Raw genomic sequence first — 20901 nt, 5'->3', positions numbered from 1 at the left:
TGACCAAAGGGAACAATGTTTTAAAGGCTGACTTGGTACAGTTGCAAATACAACAATCTACTCAATTGTCAATGATCTCAAAAGAAAGTGACTCCACCATTTCCCCTAGTAAACTTATCCTTCTTAAAATTTTTATTTATTTGTTTTTGGCTGGGTCTTTGTTGCTGTGAAGGCTTTCTCTAATTATGGCAAGCTGGGGCTGCCCTCTGGTTGAGGTGCATAGACTTCTCATTGTGGTGGCTTCCCTTGTTGCGGAGCATGGGTTCTAGGAGTTTGGGCTTCAGTGGCTGCAGCCCGTGAGTTCAGTAGTTGTGGCCCTCTGGCTCTAGCGCACAGGCTCAACAGTTGTGGCGCAAGAGCTTAATTGCTCCGAGGTACGTGGCAATCTTCCCACATCAGGTATGTGGGATCTTCCTGCCTGTCTCCTGCATTGGCAGGCAGATTCTTTACCACTGAGACCCTAGGGAAGCCCCAAAATGAACCTTATATATAATTTTCACTGGGAGAAAAAACTTCCCTCGATAGATCTCTCATCCCATTTCTTCGTTACATTCTTACTGGAGGGAAAAGGACCCTCTCTTCTATCACCTCCTCCTCTCTGCATAATGGTTCCTATATACAGTGGAATATTATTCAGTCATAAAAAGGAATGAAACTGGGTCATTTGTAGAGATGTGGATGGACCTAGAGATAGTCATACAGAGTGAAGTCAGTCAGAAAAACAAACATCGTACATGAATGTATATGTGTGGAATCTAGAAAAACAGTACAGGTGAACCTATTTCCAGGGCAGGAATACAGACGCAGACACAGAGCACGGATGTGTGGACACAGGGCTGGGGAGGGTGGGACGAACGGGGGGAACAGGATTCACATATATACACTACCACGTATAAAGCAGATAGCTAGTGGGAAGCTGCTGTGTGGCACAAGGGGCTCAGTTTGGTGCTCTGGGACAACCTAGAGGGCTTGGACGGGAGGGCATGGAGGGAGGCTCAAGACAGAGGGGATACATGTGTACTTCTGGCTGGCTCATGTTGCTGCTGCTGCTGCTGCTGCTAAGTCATTTCAGTCGTGTCTGACTCTGTGCGACCCCATAGACGGCAGCCCACCAGGCTCCCCCGGCCCTGGGATTCTCCAGGCAAGAACACTGGAGTGGGTTGCCATTTCCTTCTCCAATGCATGAAAGTGAAAAGTGAAAAGTGAAAGTGAAGTTGCTCAGTCATGTCTAACTCTTCGCGACCCCATGGACTGCAGACTACCAGGCTCCTCTGTCCATAGGATTTTCCAGGCAAGAGTACTGGAGTGGGGTGCCATTGCCTTCTCCTGATTCCCGTTGAAGAAGAGCAAAAACTAACACAACATCCTAAAGCAATTATACACCAATGAAAAAAAAAAGAATATTTAAATTGCCTTTTAGTCTCCTCTCCTTTGAAAAGGAATGTAAGTTCATGCTTCCTAACCAGTCTTACTTGCAACTTTTTTTTTTTTTTAAATAACATCTTCCCAAACGGAATTTTTGGTGTCTCTCAGGTGAGAGAAAAGGAGGGAAGGAGAAAGAGAAAGAGAGAGAGAGAGTGAGAGGCAGAGGGTTAGGGTTTAAGTTCACTGAATTCATAGTAGTGAGAGGTGGTGTGCTTTCAAGAAATCTGATGAAGAGAAGAAAAGGTCCATGGAGATGAGCATGATTATACAGAAATAATGGATGAAACCACATCCTCAAAGGAGCCTGAGAGGAGGAGGCTGAGATTAGCCTGAAAGTGTCCTCTGGTCTGAGAGTCTGTGAGCTGGAAGAACGAGGCAAGGTGAGTGAAAAACACAAGAAATTTTTCCAGTAGAGAACAAGAAAGTGGAGGTAATTCGTGTCAGGGGTTTTCCTCTCTTTGTGAAGTATAAGGCGCTTCATTCGTCCTCAGAGAGGTGACCCTATTACCTGACCTGAGAAATAAGAAAAGCTTGAGATAAGCAGATTGAGGAACATGACCTGGTCAATTCCCAATGCACGAGAAATGTCTCCAGGGATGAATGCCCAGCTGCGATGGTGGAACACGTGGGCAGGACGTGCCCAGCTGGCCTGGCCTGGGGCTGTCCCCCAGCTACGCTCCGGTGATAGTAACACTATGAAGACCTTCGAGGCGTTTGGCTGACCTTGTTTGTTACCCATTCTCACTGTTTCTGGATTTATGTGATTTGGTTTTCTTCCAAGAGAGTCCGGCAATGCAGTTCTTTGGTGAATGCTATTCTGCTTGATATTTGTTCTTTTCCAGATTATAGTATATTTCTGATGTGTCTAAATCTCTCTGGCCAAGAAAGCTCTGACTTAATCTGGTGTTGGCTCTGCTGTCTGCCATGCTGGAGCAGAGTTGCCAATGTGGCCAAGGAGCATGTCTCTAAGGTATGCTTACTTGTCCTCTGCGTTTAGGTAGGGAGACCCAAGGTAAGCCCACGCGAGGTGGTGTCTGGCCCTGCTGTGGGTTGAACACTGCCCTAGGTTTCTACTGACACAAAGCCCTTCAGTGGGGAGGGAGAGTCAGGATATAAAAATGGAATGTTTGCGGTTAAAACAATATTCCACCTAAACAGGGCTGACATACTCTATCTCTGATTATAATCAACCCTGAATATTCACTGGAAGGACTGGGATGCTAAAGTTGAAGCTGCCAGACTTTAGCCCCCTGATGCGAAAAGACCCCGATGCTGAGAAAGACGGAAGGCAAAGAGAAGAGGGAGGCAGAGGATGAGATGGTTAGATAGCATCACTGACTCAATGGACATGAACTTGAGGAAACTCCAGGAGATAGTGGAAGATGGGGAGGCCTGGTGTGCTGCCGTCTGTGGGGTCGCAGAGTTGGACATGACTTAGTGACTTAGAAAAACAACAACATACCCTCTCTCTACAGTAACAGATTGTTCTATATCGCGGATCTTGGGAAGCCAGTGAAGCATGAACTCACTTAACGTATATCCGATGGGGGGTGGGGAGGGGGAGGATGGTGAGTAACCACAGCAGCAAACTTACCAAAAAATTCTATCATACATATACATATTTTCTTGAACTACAGTCAATTTGCAGTAAATATTTATTGAGCACTGTAAGCATTTTGCATCCAGTATTTCTTCCTTCACAGAACAGCCTTATACAGTGACAGTATTTTTGTCTTTGCTTTTTCCAAAAAGGGATCTTAAAGCAGAGTTAGTTGCAGCAAGTCACACAGATAAGGAGGCTGTCCCAAACTGTGAAGACAAGTTTGCTTTCTGAGAAGAATATTATAAAAAACCAAAACCACCACACAATTTAGTGGATGACAGCAGCTAAGTAAGCCTCCTTCACCTACACTCTGGGGTTAAATGGCAGAAAATCAAGATAACACAAAAAAACGGTGTCCTGTACATTATACTAAGTAGTAATGACTGTAATTATTTTCAGTGATTATCATCTCTATTGTGCCTGCTCAACATTCTTGAAAGGAACTGCATTACTATTTATTTTCCAATTCTACCTTATCTCTTTTTAATATTGATTTTCTTTTTATCTCGTTCTTATAATTCTTTTGATTACTTTGGCTTCCCTCGAGATGTTTATTTCCTTTGCCTCCCAACTGGTCTTTTTATTCTCTCACAAAGCTTTCAATCAGTGTTTTCCACATAATATTTATTTTGCCTGCCTTTGCAGTACCCACAAAGGAAAACATGTCAGAAGGTTTTACTAGCAGAATTACAGAATGTGGAGCAGAGAAGGTCCTCTGAGATAGTCCCGTCTAAGCCCACTGTTTTTACAGGGGGAAAGTTCCGTGCGAAAACTTTTCCTTTGTTAACCTCGGTACCAGTGTTTTGTCTTCACCGGTTTTAGGAGACCTCGTCTGTCCCCAGCTCTGTGGCACCAAACAAGTTAAGCAGAACTCTGGGTTAGTTGCCCCATCTCTAAATAGTAAGGAGACTTCCCATTAATGTGAAACGGATCGCCAGTCCAGGTTCGATGCATGAGGCAGGGTGCTCAGGGTCGGTGCACTGGATGACCCAGAGGGATGGGATGGGGAGGAAGGTGGGAGGGGGGTTCAGGATGCGGGACACATGTACACCCACGGCTGATTCACGTCAATGTATGGCAAAAACCACTACAGTATTGTAAAGTAATTAGCCTCCAATTAAAATAAATACATTAAAAAAAAACACACACAAAAACTGAAAAAAAAAAAAGAAAAAGGCTCGTCTTCCCTTCCTCCCTGCCTGTCTCTCCCCTTCTCCTACTCTTCAGGCCAGCCCCCCTTCCCTCCCTGGGCTATGGTCAGAGGCTGAATGAGGCATCTCATAGCAAATGTACTGATAGGGACCAAAGCACCCAGTTCAGTTCAGTTCAGTTCAGTCGCTCAGTCGTGTCCTACAAATATTTAAATATTTGTTCCCTTTCCTTTCTTTATGGTTTCTTCTGTCACAGAGAAGAAACAGAGACATTCTCTGTTTCTATTACTCTAGTTGTCAGTCTACCACACTGTCTTATTTTGAAAAGGTTCCCCATTACTGCTTTTTTTCCTAAGCTTTTTAGCATTTTTCTTCAAACTTTGAAGCTTCTGAAAGTCACAGAAAGCTTAGGTCACTGTGGACAAAGGACTCTTGGTTTTATGAATGAACTCCCCGTTGCTAGCAACCGTGACAGACAAGTGTCAAAAAGAATGTATTACAAAACTAGAAATGCTGATTCTCTCTCTTCCATAATTAGTTTTTGAAATAATATAAACTACTGTGATATAACAAATATTTTACAGTAGTTAACATTTCCAGAGCACTTGCTGTATACTAGGTATTATGCTGAGGGCTTTATGTACATATTATTTAATTTTCCAAATGACCCTATGAGATAGGTATGAGTACTGTCTTCATTTTATAAATGAGGACAATGACAAAAGTTATAAAGTTATCAAACAGAACGAAAACTCAAATCCATCTGACTCCAGAGTTGGAATTTTTAACTATTCTGTGAACTGATAATTCAGGATATAGAATGTACTCTCAAATGTACTTTAAATACTCAGACTGTTAATAGAAGAGGCTCCCATGCCGCACACTACAGAGGTAATAGTTCAGGTTTGTAAACCTAAGAAATATTAACCAGGTAAGCAGAGTGTTGAAGGGAAGTTGAATTTTCTTGGCTGGGTCTCTCCTGGTTTATGCTAAACTTCCACCATCAGAGGTCAGTGGCATGCTGTACAAAAAAAGACAGACTGATTTCTCTGCTGAGATTTCTGTCTCTGATTTAGTTTTATTGGACTGGTAAGTTAAAGAAAAGAAAAAACCTGCTACAGGCCAATTTTATTAATTTTAAGAAGGAAGGAACAAAAAGTAGGAAAAGAAAAGAACTCAATGCCGTATAAACCAATGGGTTCTTGTTCTAACTCTGGGTGTTGTTGACTAATTTGTGTGTGTGTGTGAACTTGAAGAATCCAGTCACATACTCACTACAAATTCCCCAATCAAAACAAATATTAGGAATTTTAAAAGTAACTGAAGTAGCTTCGTGTGGTGGAAACAGCAAGAGTAACTGCTTTTGGAAATGTCAAATGGAGATGACATGCAATTCTAAGTGCAGCACCTGCCATCTGATTTGGGGTAAGTCAGTAAACTACCAGAATCTGATTTCGGGCAAGTTCCTAAACTACTCTAAGCGTGGGTCATCATCTGCAAAATAGCACCCACACGCACAGTGTCCTGGTCTTCTGCTGTCAGACTTACACAAAATAACATATGCAGAAACTGTAGCATGGTACCGGACACAGAGCAGGGTTCAATCAATGTTGGTATTTTTCTTTTCTCTGGTAAAATCCTCAGGTGCTATGGGGTCTTCCAACGTGAAAATAGAACGTGAAGATCATAAATTTTGTCTAATCGAAACATGTCCAGATTTTAATGGCACGTTTCCGGGCTCTACAGCCAGTGCCGAGGAGCAGTTATAGCTGCTCCACATTCTGCTGTCCACCAAAGAGCATGCACTTCTGGCAGGGGGCCAAGCAAGTCCAAAACACAACAGAACCTCAGTGAAGGCAGAACAGAAGGGCCTCAAAACCACAAGGCTTTATGAAGTCCGGCCTCCTTCATGAGGAATATCCTCGCTTCTAATTTGACTGGTTGGGAAATGCCCGCCCACCCCCAGCAATAATCCCAATAGCGGCTGTTCTGCGGTCCTTCAAGGCGTTTTTCAGTCACTGACGGGGTATCTGTATTCCACTTACCCTCACGGGATGGATGAGTGAGTCTGATGATTACTTTTGCCACAAGGGCCAGCAAGCAAACAACCAGCAAAAGGCAAACATCTTTTTGAAGATGACATAACGAGCCATTGACAAAAGGAACTTTAAAATAGCTTCTACTCTCAGACTTACCCAATTAAGTCACATTTTCTCTGTAACTTAATGGCTCTGGGCTTTATTCTTACTTCATAAATCACAAGCACAGGCTTGGAAAAATGTTTCCAATTACACCAATCAATACATTTTTATTGACTGTTTACAACTGGCCTCGAGCCGCACCAAGTGCTCTAAGAGCCAAGTGCCTAATGCGAGGCCTGAACCATCCGCGCTCGGACACCACTCCAGGCTTCGTAAACAAGCCAGGCTCCTCCCCTTCTGGCAACTCACTGCCAGGAACTGGCATTCCAGGGCCTGGCAATCTGGCCCACGCTTACCTTCCCAGTTACTAGCATTATTTTCCGTTTTCTTTGACTCCTATTGTTCCGCCAGGTCGTGTGTGTGTCTGTGTGTGTCTACATGTGCATCACGATTTCTTCTCCCCAAAATTCCCTCATTGCGCCTGCATTTGCTAAACAGTTAGTTATTCTCTGTGACTCATGTCAAATCCCATCTCTTCCATGGAGTCTTGCTCTCCCACTCTCTTTGAAAGTGCCTTCTTCTTTGAATTGTCTGTGGGTTGTGTTATGGCAGCACTAACAGAACACTCAGCTATCAGTACCTATATATCTAGTCCGTAAAGTCCTACAGGATCAAAATCATCACGTGTAGTATTCACTATGGTAACTTTCTCATATCTGTTGAACGTATAATACTGGTGGAAGATGTTTCATTAGAGGTGAGCCTTTAAGAATAAGAAAGATGAAGTAGGACACAGAGACCAATCTTGACATGGGGCCAGCCTAAGCAAGGGACAGAAATGAGAATGTTTGAGATTCCTCTGCTGCCGCTGCTGCTGCTAAGTCGTTTCAGTTGTGTCCGACTTTGTGCGACCCCATAGACGGCAGCCCTCCAGGCTCCCCCATCCCTGGGATTCTCCAGGCAAGAATACTGGAGTGGGTTGCCATTTCCTTCTCCAATGCATGAAAGTGAAAAGTGAAAGTGAAGTTGCTCAGTCGTGCCCGACTCCTAGTGACCCCATGGACTGCAGCCCACCAGGCTCCTCCGTCTATGGGATTTTCCAGGCAAGAGTACTGGAGTGGGGTGCCATTGCCTTCTAGGGAACAGCAAAGATTTTACCTCAACCTACAGCTTAGACAGTGTGAACTCTAGTAGCGGTTCACTCAGCCCCTCAAACGAACCTCATTCTGCAGGCTCTGCGTAACCATTGAAGATCTCTGAACAAGACAGCTATTATCAGAACTCCAAGCCACTGGAAACAAAATGAAATACACAAGAAATATCCAGTCTGGAAATGAAGGATATCAGAAAGTCATCCATGGCAATAGTCTAGGGAGAAAGGCAATGAGAGCCTGAATTAGGGAAGCAGCTTTGGAAGCACAAGAAATATGACCAAGGCAGGATCAAGACATTTAAAAAAGAATTATGTGAAGGAGTCCAGTCTGAGCAACTCTGTGGATGACAGCTTCATTCATACCGAGTGAAGTAAGTCAGGAAGAGAAAAACACATATCATATATCAATACATATGTGTGGAATCTAGAAAAATGGTAGAGAAGAGCCTAGTTTTGGGAATAGAGATGCAGACAGAGAATGGACACGTGGGCACAGGGTGGGAGGGGGAGGTTAGGACGAACTGGGAGAGTTTAGCACTGGCATATATACGCCACCATATGTAAAATTTACCCTGGTGGCTCAGCTGGTAAAGAATCCGCCTGCAATGCGGGATACCGGGGTTCGATTCCTGGGTTGGGAAGATCCCCTGGAGAAGGGAATGGCTACCCACTCCAGTTATTCTTGCCTGGAAAATTCCACGGACAGAGGAGTCTGGCAGGCTATAGTCCATGGGGTCGCAGAGTTGGACACGACTTTCAGTTTCACTTTCACATGTAAAATAGCTAGCCATTGGGAAGCTGCTATATAGCACAGGGCGCTCAGCCCCGTGCTCTGTGATGACCTAGCAGGGTGGGATGGGGTGAGGGGAAAGTCCAAGAGGCAGGGGATATATATATATATACTTAGAGTTGATTCACTTAGTTGTATTGGAAAGCAGTTATACTCCAAAAAAGAAAAAGAATACATGCTCCAGTAAATCAACTCCCTGGGTTCAAATCCCAGCCCCAGAGGTTCGTTTTTAGATAAGCAGGTTTACCCTCATCTGCAAAGTGGAAAGAATGATTTCACTTAGTTATATGGCTGTTGTCAGACTGAAATATGTTAATACATTCAAAGAGCTTGGAAAAACTGGTACATATAAAGAACTCAATATATACTAGTACCATTCTCATTAAAAAAAGAGAGAGAGACAAAGTATTAGGGCAAAAGACTAATTCCATTTTGAAGATGCTGAGTCTGAGGTCTTGTTAAGACAGTCAGGTGAAGATATCCAGAAGCGAAGTGGGAAGCAGAGCAGGAGCTCCGGGAAAACACTGCAGAGGAAGGTCCAGTGCTCATCAGCAGGAAGCTGAGAGCTGCAGCCAGTGAGACAGAGAAGGCTGCCTAAGCACACAGTGGGAGTGAAGAAACGAGGGCCAAGCCCAGGTCGCTTGGTAACGCCGACAACGTGATGGTGGCGAGAGCAAGATGGGACAGCCAGGAGACAGAAGACTAGGGAAGGGTGTAGGGGCCTAGAAGTCACGTACAGAGCATGATTCTCAGGAAGTGGCGCTCGTGGTAAAGAATCCACCTGTCAGTGCAGGAGACGCAAGAGAATCGGGTTTGATCCCTGGGTGGGGAAGATCGACTAGAGGAGGAAATGGCAACCCACTCTAGGATTGTTGCCTGGGAAATTCCATGAACAGAGGACTCTGGCAGGCTATAGTCCATAGGGTCGCAAAGAGCCATACATGACTGAGTGCATGTGCGCGCGCGCACGCACACACACACACACACACACACACACACACACACACACACATCTAATCACTTACCTTGTGGAAAAGATGAAGGTTAAAAGCATAAAACTCAGTTGAATAGAACATACTGAAAAAAAAAAGAGTAAATCTAAATTAGCACTGTAAAAACAATATCTGCAGCCTACTTATTGGTATGCTTAGTTTTATCTGAAAGTTATGGGAACTCAAGTACGAAAACAAATGAATAAGCCAAACACACACACATTGCTAAACTGACAGACTCATTTACACTAGCAGGACTTGATCTGTTCTTATGAAAGATACTCCCAGAGATTAGCTATGATATTTGCTACTCAGGGTAGGTCTAAGACCTTCTTTGATTTAAAATTTGGTTATTTAATTTGTTCAGTTTAGCAAAAGCTGGTTTATCTGATGAAAATTAGCAAATAGCAAATCACAAATGCGGTAGCATGTAACATATATTTTAGAATAACTCATGTTGATTTTAATAACAAAAGACTCTTTGATATTACAATTACCAAAAGTTGTCTTTGGTATTACAGGGTATGGAGCAAAAGCTTAGTTTTTGAGCCTAGCAGTTTTTTGCATGGTATAGTCTGCTGCTTCTAAATATGAAATGATATTACTTTGGGTTTATTTTATTAATAATAGAAAAAAATGACTTAAATAGTCACATTTTAACCAGTGCAGCCAATTACTATACTCAGAAAACAACAGTACCATATATTATAAATCCCACTTTTAACTCACAATACAGGGTAAAATAAACTTCAAGTTAAAATTTTTAAAATAGGCAAGAAAGGGGTCACTTTAACATTTGAATTTGATAGCTGTTGCGGCTTCTTTCATCAACTATCATAAATCAGACATAAATAAACAAAGGAGATTAAGTCATACGTGGATGCTGATGTCTTTTTAAAGAACAGATACCCACAGTCACTACATATAATATGAAACGAAATATTCTTTTCTAATCAAATGAACCTTGGCAATGAATTTAGGGATCACAAATAGTTATGCTTTGCTAGTGGGGAGGCTGAGGAGGGAGCCAGGACAGCCCGCCCTCCGACTTACTTATGAACAATACCAGAAGCAGACTGAATTTATCCAGGTCAATACTTGGGTTCGAGAACGTGTCACAGAAGGTTGTGTAGATGATCATGAGGAGCACGCTGCTGCTGACGGCACCAAAAGGAGGCTGCTTTCTTTCGAGCCAGTCCTTGATGTATCTTCGGACAATCTGAAACACAGAGACCAACAGGTTGCCTCTTTTCAGGGGGAGTCGGGCTGGGCATCGCAAAAGATGCCTTTTCTGACACCGAAAGACAGAAAGGAAAGAGAATAGCTTGGATGAGGGCCACGGTGGATTTCAGAGCTTCCCCGCCACCCCATTCTTCTCCTGGGGAATTTAACATTTGTACTGCAGCTTCCACTAGCGTCCATAATGAGAGTGTATTTTCAACTGCATTCAAATCCATCCTTAATCATGCCAGATGCTCTCTGCTGGCTGTCAGGGAGACATGCCCATTAAGCCTCCCCAAAGTTTATCTCCTCTGCTGATCCTAATGGATGTGTGTAATTATCACAGTCCCCTTTGCCTCAACAGACAACTCCAAGTGCAACTTTGGGAATCTTAAAAATCTGACACCTTCAAGAATTTCAAGACAGTAGATAATCGAAAGTGATCCATGGAACATATTAATATTTAAAATGCTAGCAATGCACCAGAAGTTTTTAATTAAATTATAACTCATGCTTGAAAAGCAAAAGTGCATGTGTTGTGGGAGTTTAAATAATTCAGATGCTGAATATCTAGAGTTTTTGTGAATCCAAAGACAAATGCCATTTGCATGCTTTCAGAATTCTAGAATTAACACTTAAAAATGAATAAACCTGTCCTAACTTTCCTATAAAAAGGTGAGTGAAACATGAAGTTATATGGCAAATCCTCTCATATTTTAAAATCAAATCAGATATTTCAACTCAGGACAGCCTGAACACTGGCGATAACTTTAAGTTTGGATATAAAAGTGAACCACTCTATTTAAAACCTTTGGCTTTTGAAGGAAGCTGAACAAACCCGATAATGAGGACTAGAGTTGAGACACATTAAGTTCTGAGTCACTCATTATCCTGCATAATTGAACATGAGATTTCACAACAGGCTGAATTACCACGATCCATTAGCAATAATGAGGTCAGGGAACTTCTCCTGACAAGGCTGATGGGGTTCTGTCAGCTTCTACTCCGGCTCTAAAAAGGCTTAATTCGCAACGAGGCATGCCTTCACAGATCCTCAAGAACAAATAAACGACTCTCCAGAGAACCTGCGGACGGCCGGCTACTGGATCAGTTTCCTCCCACCTCAAGGACTCAGTAGGTGAAAGAAGTGTTGAAGAAGGTGTTCTGCCAGAAAGCTGACCGGTTGGTAAGAGAAGCAGGGTCAGCACCTTGAAGGCTGGGTGGGGTGGGAGGAGAAAGAGGGCTTTATATCGAAATGTCTGTGTTTGGGAAAGTCGCTCAGTTGTGCCGAACTCTTTGTGACCCCGTGGACTATATAGTCCATGGAATTCTCCAGGCCAGAATACTGCAGTGGGTAGCCTTTCCCTTCTCCAGGGGATCTTCCCAACCCAGGGATCGAACCCAGCTCTCCCGCATTGCAGGTGGATTCTTTACCATCTGAGCCACAATAGTGTTAAATATTTTTAAAAAGTACAACTTGGAATTAAAGTTATAGCTGCAATTATTAAAAAATTGTGTTTTGTTTCTGTAAAAGCAATTGCAAACCGTAGTAACTTATCTAGTGATCATTTCTTTCTTTACAATGAAAATGTAGTGAGGTATAGAGAAACAGTTAGTTCTATTACACAGCATTACAGACTGATGTATCAGAACACACATTTTGGTACCAGAGGGACTCAGAAAAGCTATGACCAATTTCAACAGCACATTAAAAAGCAGAGACATTACTTTGCCAACAAAGGTCCATCTAGTCAAAGCTATGGTTTTTCCAGTAGTTATGTATGCATGTGAGAGTTGGACTATAAAGAAAGCTGAGCACTGAAGAAGTGATGCTTTTGAACTGTGGTGTTGGAGAAGACTCTTGAGAGTCCCTTGAATTGCAAGGAGATCAAACCAGTCCATCCTAAAGGAAATCAGTCCTGAATATTCACTTGAAGGATTGATGCTGAAGCTGAAATTCCAATACTGTGGTCACCTGATGCAAAGAACTGACTCATTGGAAAAGACCCTGATGCTGGGAAAGATTGAGAGCAGCAGGAGAAGGGGACGACAGAGAATGAGATGGTTGGATGGTATCACTGACTCAATGGACATGAGTCTGAGCAAGCTCTGGTAGTTAGTGATGGACAGGGAAGCCTGGCATGCTGCAGTCCATGGGGTCGCAAAGAGTCAGACATGACTGAACAACTGAACCGACCTGAACTGAGGGACTCAGACGGCCCCATGTTCAGATATATCACCATGGGGCACGTGTGCTCAGTTGTGTCTGGCTCTTCGAGACCCCATGGACTATCATCCATCAGCCTCCCCTGTCCATGGGGTTTTCTGGGCAAGAATACTGGAGTGGATTGCCATTTCCTTCTCCAGGCGCCATGGGGGTAGCTGCTTAATAGAAGGTCACAGACGTTTCACTTAAAAGGTCATTCTATAACTTATTGTTCCTAGTAGCAATAATGCTGATAATTGCTCTAATCAATGCAACTCAACATCTTTAGGAAATAAAACATGGAAATGACATGGGGTTATTGAAATTGATAGTCTCCAATTTTGTTTTAATATATAATGGTTAAAAAGACAGAAGTCCTCTCTCTGCAATAGATTATAGAATGCGGGATCCCAATTCCAAAAGTAAAAGCCCCACCACCTCTGACAAAATAAACAAATAAATGTGAACGAGGTGTAACTCACCAATTTAAAAACCAAGACAAACCTGTAATCATCAATCAACTTTATAAGTTTTAATCTGACTTAGTCAACCTAATTAGTACCTCTTTCTTCATTACAAAGTACTCAGAGTCTCATAGTATATTAGGATTCTTCTAATATGGCAAGAAACAGGGACGCCAAATTCTGCATCCTCCTAGCTAACATGGCTTTCCTCTCAACTCTTCATGTTGGATACTGAATCTCAAAATAGAAAACAACTAGAAGGTTGGAAACTTTACAGACTTATAAGTGGAACGATAACCCTAGTGGAAAATAGATTGTTCTTTACTGTTTTTAGTCTTATAGTGATATTTGTCTGTGTTTCTATACCTTGCCAGCCTCCACAGGGCGTTTTCATCTCCTTCTAAAATTAAAATCACAAAACACCTTCTTTTGCACTGTGTAGCTAGAAAAGTGTTAAAATATTTCACAAACTACTGCATGAAGTTGTGTGGATATGCCTCAAATATGGGCTTAGGATATAAACTCCAGGAAACCCAACTTCTCTTACACTTTTGACACAAACATTCTCCACTTGTCAAGAATTCATATCATTTAAAAATTCTCCAAACCTCTTTGCCTTACCCCAGTGTTTAATAACCTCATAGGAAACAAGACTTGCTCAGAGATAGATGAACGCAACCTGATATAAACCACTCAGAATTCTCTTTTTTGGGGGGAAAAAAAAGTCAAAATGAAGTGGAAAAATGCATTCTGGTGAGGCGGCTTGTTGTAACTTTCTTCAGAATCTATACTAATTCATTTTCCCTCATAGCTCACAGAGATGCATTCTCTCAAAATTAAATGACAAATCCTCACTAACTTGCTTGCTTTTCACTATGGAGATAGAAGGGGAAAAAAAAACTTCCATCAGAAGCCTTTTGCTTTTATTGTCTCGCCTTCTGCATTTTGATTTTCTTTACTTTAAATTAAGCACCAGGAAAGGTTAAAACGAAACTTAAACTTTTGAATCCTTGTATTTCTAATAAGCTGAACTGCATGCCAATTACTGCATGATCGCCAAGGTGAGACCCTGGAAAAATAGCAGTCTTGGGTGAAGAAGGTTGGTATGCAGAGGTAAGTGAGAAGTATAATAGCCACCATTTTGTTTTCTTCATTTTTTTCCCAGGCCATTTTCTTGTGTTTTTCTTTCTATTCGGTCTTTACACTTACAAATTGATTTTTGAGTGGGGATGGATGATGGTTGACTTTTCAGGTTAAGTTTGATTTTAACATTCATTTTTTTCAGGTAGTTTTAGATTGTTTCTTCAATTCTTTAGAAGATTTTTTTGTGTCTTTTATTAAAAAATTTTTTTAAGAGTTCATACAATTTAAAACATTAATTAATTTATTTTAATTGGAAGCTACTTTACAGTACTGTAGTGGTTTAGGTTGCTTTCCATTTACAGTTGCTACAAAATATTGACTATATTTCCCATGTTGTACATTACATCCTTGAGCTCGTCTTACACCCGATAGTTTGTGCCTCCCGCTCCTCAGTCTCTGTACTGCTCCGCCCCCTCCCCACTGTCACCACTGACTTGTTCTCTATATCGTGAGTCTGCCTTTTTCTTAATCTTCAATTTTTAGTCCTCTATTCCACTGAATATATATTTTTTCAGAAAGTGATTTGTTTCTTCATTAACGTTCTTTTGAAATGTACAGTCAGGGATGAGACATCAAATCCAATTGTGTAACATTTATTAAACACTGAGTAGATTCAAACTAATACTGCACTTTCTTTAAACAAAAGTGGAACAATAATAATAAATGGATTATTTATTTTAAATAGAAGCACCCATCTATTTAAAAGAAGCACCCATCATCGACTTTACTCTCTGAAATTCTTTCCCTCTACTAACATTTACTTCCATTCTCAGGAACAAGGTTAAGCAGATTCTATCCTGCTTGGATTACAGCTGAAAACAAAGGCACCTGAGAGCCCAAACAGCTTGCATCGAATGCTAAAAAGTAGTCACGTGGATTATTAGGACTCTCACCTCTATCTCCTGAGTGAACAATAGCACAGGGGTTCAAGGTATAGACTTTGGAGCGTCTTACCTTGTAATCTTGGCAAATTCCTTAACTTCCCTGGGCCGCACCTCTAAAATGAATAGGCTAGTAATTGTAGCGAGGACTAAGTGATTAAATAAATATAAAAGGCTTTAGAACCAGGGACTGTACATGGTAAATAAGAACTATTCTTATTCCCAAGTCCCAGTCTGCTGATGTTTCTATCACAGCACTCTTTACCTATATATCCCATTGTATGATACATTAATAGAAGCCATTCCTCTCCCAGAGTGATTCAAGTGAAGTGATGAAAACCTAATATCATTTTATAAGTGCAAAATTTTACTAGCATTAATAACATTAACTGCAGCTTCAGCTGGAGATTATTTAATATGAAAAGTCAATCTCAAACTGAGAAACAAAGCATGAACGAGGGGCTAGAAAATGCATAAATGACAAATAATATGCTTTTTTACTATTAACTTATTGAAGTGGGGTTTAGTGTGCTGTTTAAAAAATATTTTTCAAAGGTAGTGGAAATTCTATTTCATTAACATTGATTCATAAATCTCTCAAATCTAAAGCATAAAATAAGCATTTGTCACAGGCACTTAGATATATTGAAGCCTTTATCAGAAAAGAAGAAACATTACAATAACACACACTTAATTTCATTCTAGAATTGATGGAAGCAAGCAATCTCCCAACCATCTATGGAAAGACTAATCTTATCTCATACACTCACGGCATCTCCAAGGTGGAAGATATTAAACTCTTAGCTCTACAAACGAGGTAAGTGAGTCCTAGAAATCATGTGTATAGCCAGGCAGTGGCAAAGACCAAACTAGACCACAGGCGTCAGCGTGTCAGACTGTGCATCAGTGTGTCACATGTCAGACCGCCTGTGACTGATGTGTCTGTCATTCAGTAATGATTTCAGTCCAAAAGAAGTATTGTCTGGAGCAAAAACGTACACTCAAAAAGCAAACAAAGTCCACTCTAAGAAACGTAAATAAGAAACGGAATGATAAAAGTTTTATCATCATTAAAAGATTAAGGAGAATATTTTCAACTCACCCTTCCTGGTCTTTTTCTTCTCTCTCTAGTTCCCAACATTTATTTAACAGGTAATAATAAAATCTCATTTAAAATGCATATAAAAATCTACGGAAATGTTTACTTTAATATATGGCAACTCTGATTATAATTGAGAAATGAGGCTGCATTGCCAGGAACCTAGTTCCTCTGAAGTAGGATGCTGAGCACCTCTGACGAGGCCCACAAAGACCATATCTCAAAGGTTAGGTTGGTCAGTGAGCAAATGAACAGAGAGATTAAAAAGCAGACAAGGTCCCTGGTCTCATGGAGCTCACGTTTGAGGAAATAAATAAAAAGCAAAAGCGACAAGTAAACAAGAAGTAGATAATGATCCATACCAAACAGAGGTTCAAACTGGATAAGACACTAGGGACTGAATGGGTTAGCCTGCGGAGGAAGGGCCTTTCTTAGGAGGTGACAGGTAGGAAGGTGTCCCAAACAGAGGGACAGGCAGGACAGAGGCTGACAGGTTTCAGAAACGGAAGCAAAGTCAGTGAGACCCAAGGGTAATGGCAAGGGGGAGAGTGTCAGGGGAAGTAAAAGGGATTTGGAAGTAGAGGACAGGGTAAAAAGATCTCATAAGGAAGCAGAGCAGGATGTCTGGGAAGTGCTGAATGACATTTTAAATGTGGGGTCATGAATTTAGAACAAGATGGGAACTAATGATATATTTCTCTCTAGCGAAGCTGGTTGTTGTTGTTCAGTCGCTCAGTCATGTCCGACTCTTTGTGACCCCATGGACCGCAGCACGCCAGGCTTCCCTGTCCTTCACTATCTCCTGGAGCTTGCTCAAACTCATGTCCATTGAGTCAGTGATGCCTGGGAAATCCCATGGACAGAGGAGCCTAGTGGGCTACAGCCCACGGAATGCAAAAGAGTCCTGAGAGTTGGACAGGACTGAGTGAAGCCGGAGATCTTGGGAAAATGGCTGGCAGGGCTACAGAGAGGATAAATTCAAAGTTTCCTTCAGCTAAGATTTTCATACAGTGTACATCCGACTCCTGGAAGGAAGTGAAAGTGAAAGTCGCTCAGTTGTGTCCAACTCTTTGCAAGCCCATGGACTGTATAGTCCATGGAATTCTCCAGGCCAGAATACTGGAGTGGGTAGCCTTTCCCTTCTCCAGGGGATCTTCCCAACCCAGGGATCGAACCCAGCTCTCCCGCATTGCAGGCGGATTCTTTACCAGCTGAGAATGCTACTAAATACACTTATGCTAGAGCCTCTGCTTCTGGGAAGCTCACGGGGGCTGCCTTATTGTCGCTCCTAATACATATGATGAGTCAAGTATGATGGGAGAACGAGAATTTAATCTAGGGCTGGGGTGTCAGAGCGCTTCAGAGGGCACCTCTGTCCTGAGTCTTTAGGGGTGAGCAGGAGTTTTCTGCCAGAAAGGAAGGAAACAGGAAGGTAAAGGCATGGAGCAGAGAAGGGGCACACCGCAGGGCAGAAGACAAGGCTGCGAAGCAGATGGTGGAGGCGGATGTGAAGGACACTGACAAGCGGGCTGGGGTCAGACTGGGAGGGCTTCATGGGCCACAGGACGAGCAGGTGGCAGGGAGCCACAGGGGAGGTTTCTGCGGAGAGGAATAACAGAACCTGGCTTGCTTTGTTTTTAGGACTACCCTGGAGACAGTGAAGACACTGGCTGGAGATTAGAAGGGATTTCCGGCACAGAGAGCGGTCTGACTGATGGAACCAGCTCAGCTGAGGTCCTCTTTGGGAACTGCTGCTGAGACAGCAGACTCAGGCAAGGGTAGACCTCTCCCGGGCGAGAGGGTGGGCGGGAGTGGGAGGCAGCATGTGATGGCTGCTCTTTGCGAGAGGAGAAAAACCGGGCACTCAGGTCTCAGGGGGAGAAGGCAATGGCACCCCACTCCAGTGCTCTTGCCTGGCAAATCCCATGGATGGAGGAGCCTGGTGGGCTGCAGTCGATGGGGTTGCTAGGAGTCGGACACGACTGAGCGACTTCACTTTCACTTTTCACTTTTATGCACTGGAGAAGGAAATGGCAACCCACTCCAGTGTTCTTGTCTGGAGAATCCTAGGGATGGGGGAGCATGGTGGGCTGCCGTCTATGGGGTCGCACAGAGTCGGACACGACTGAAGCGACTTAGCAGCAGCAGCGTGTCTCAGGGAGGACAACTCTGAGGGGTGTGTCCGGCCTGAGATCCCACTGGGGCAGCACCACAGACAACCCCTCCCTCATCCCACTTGTCTCAGGCTCCCTGCTGTTGATCCCAAGGGTGCCCCCCATTCAACTTCCTGCACGGAAACCTCGGTCTCAGACTTGATTTCCCGGAGAACCTAAGACAGCAGGTCAAGACTACATCTATCTACAGGGAATTTGAAAATGATGATGACACTGTAGAACACTTACCTGTATCAGGCTGTATAAGGGAAAAAAACTTTAGATGCATCATATTTCACGTGACCTTCACAATAACCCTTTAAGACAGGTACCGTTATTCTACAATTTGATAAATTATGAACCTGGAGCTAAGAAGATTAAATGACTTGCCCAAGGTCACACAGCAAATAGAAGGCAGGACTAAGAACCAGAGTCTAGCTGCTCTTAACCCAAGGTCTGGGCTCTTCACCATCCTAACATACTATTTTGCTAAGACTCACTAGCTTTAGCAGTGCATTAAATTCTGTATGCTGTTACTGTGGCTACCTAGGATTAAAACAACAACCTTGTTTTTAAATTTGTATGCTCATAATTGAATTATATACTCATTATCAACCTGTTATAAGAAGTTAGGAATTTCTTCTATGAGTCTAATTCAGTAAGAATAATAAAGGAAACTAAATTTTCTAAGATCGAATTTAAAGAGCTAATAGAATTAAATGTTTGTTTTGTCAATTACAGCATCACAAGCATGATCACTGCTATCAGAGAAGGCTAAGAAGGTGGTCAAATGCAGGTGCCTGTTCCTCAAATGGTCCTAAATGCTTTGGGAATCAAGGTAATAATTTGCTAGATGTTTTCAAGCTAGCAACATAGCTACAATAAGGAATGATAAATTAAAAAATCAAGACTGTATGCAGGTGTCCCTATATATAGCTATCTGCAAAGCAGACTGATGTTCATTAAAAAAATCAAAAGATAGGACTATCGTGATTGGGGAAACTTGTGTTTCACAGTCTTAGATTTTTATTTAACCATCTCTTTCCCTGACTAGCTTTTCTCTCAACTGTCCTGACACTACATAAGAATTCACAATTTGATCTATAAAGAAAAAGAGCCGAGAGAACTGGAGACCTTACCTGTCCAATAATGAGGGGAACCACAACAGTCATAAAAAGCTGAGAAAAAATAGATGTAAAAGGCACAGAAGAGGATGAGCCAAGCTGCAAAACAAGAATATAAGAGGAGCTGGAATTACTTTCAGTTAGTTATCAAGAATGCTGTTCATTAGTGTAATAAATGAATTCTCTACATGCACCCAAAACTTGGTAGCTATAGACAAAAAGCAAGTGAAGTTACTTTTATTTTCAAAATTTAGCACAAGATAAACTGAGTAGCTTAATATATAATTTTGTATTGTGAGACTAAGATTGAAGAAAAATAACTACTGTTTCGCAGTTAACTTATATGGCTTATTACATGTCTGACTCTTTGCGACCCTGTGAAGTGTAACCTGCCGGTCTCCTTTTTCATGGGATTCCCCAGGCAAGAATACCAGAGGGGGTTGCCATGTTCTCCTCCGGGGCATCTTTCCCACCCAAGGATCGAACTCTATGTCTCCTGCTTTGGCAGGTGGGTTTTTTTTACCACCAGCGCCACCTGGGAAGCCCTGTTATTAAATACATTACTGCCTGTAAAGTCATTCTGTGTCTACACTGTCTATAGTCACATGGCATGATATTTCATCTGTAATCAAAGTTTATGTGATTTCTATTTTACCCATCTGCAGATACCTAAGCCAAATAAGTATGTCTCATTATTTTATTATCAAGATAACATTTTTACTTATGTAAATGAAATAGTTTGTAACTCCGCCAATCCTCCAAAACAAAGGCAATGAACCTCATATCCTTAAAAATTTATTCTTACACAAAACCTTGGAAATGGGAAATCCTGAAACAACTTATTTTTCAACTTAAAATTTCAATGTACTGCTCCAAATTGGTATGCCTGAATATTGATCATAATTCTTGTTTTGACTCCATCCTCGTTTTCTGGTTCTTGCTTTACTAATGATTGCAGTCTCAGCTTCATAAACATGTTACTGCCGGACCATAAGGCAGCGTTTCTCTGTGAACATAGTCACACGTTCGCATTAACCTCTACTGCCAAGAATTGCTGCCTTCCTATTAACTTTCTTGTTTTAAAAAAAGTCTTTATTGAACCTGTTCCAATACTGCTTCTGCTTTACGTCTTCGTTTTTTGGCCACAAGGCACGTGGGAGCTTAGCTCCCCGATCAGGGAATGAACCCGCACCCTGCATTAGAAGTGCAGAGTCTTAACCACTGGACTGACAGGGAAATCCACCTGCTAACTTTCTCATGTTTTTTCAAAACCTCCTTTCTGGACAAACAGTAGCTGTTTCATAGACATTCATCTCTTTCATGAGTCCCTTCTGCAACATCTCCCCGGGCCTTGG

General features: G+C 42.2%; 1 protein-coding gene across 1 annotated transcript in view; it reads right to left on the bottom strand.

Annotated features, from left to right (window-relative positions):
* Positions 1 to 20901, bottom strand: part of SLC10A7 (solute carrier family 10 member 7) — a 303023-nt gene that overhangs the window by 37536 nt on the left and 244586 nt on the right. Inside the window, exons 7-9 of the mRNA XM_052654844.1 lie at positions 19562 to 19645; positions 10309 to 10474; positions 9289 to 9340 (exon numbers count right to left, since the gene is read on the bottom strand). Coding sequence (XP_052510804.1) covers positions 9289 to 9340; positions 10309 to 10474; positions 19562 to 19645 — 302 coding nt within the window. The remainder of the gene's footprint in view (positions 1 to 9288; positions 9341 to 10308; positions 10475 to 19561; positions 19646 to 20901) is intronic.

The sequence above is a fragment of the Budorcas taxicolor genome, chromosome 17 (assembly GCF_023091745.1).
Source record: "Budorcas taxicolor isolate Tak-1 chromosome 17, Takin1.1, whole genome shotgun sequence".
NCBI lineage: Eukaryota > Metazoa > Chordata > Mammalia > Artiodactyla > Bovidae > Budorcas > Budorcas taxicolor.
This window is presented reverse-complemented; position numbering and strand designations above follow the sequence as displayed.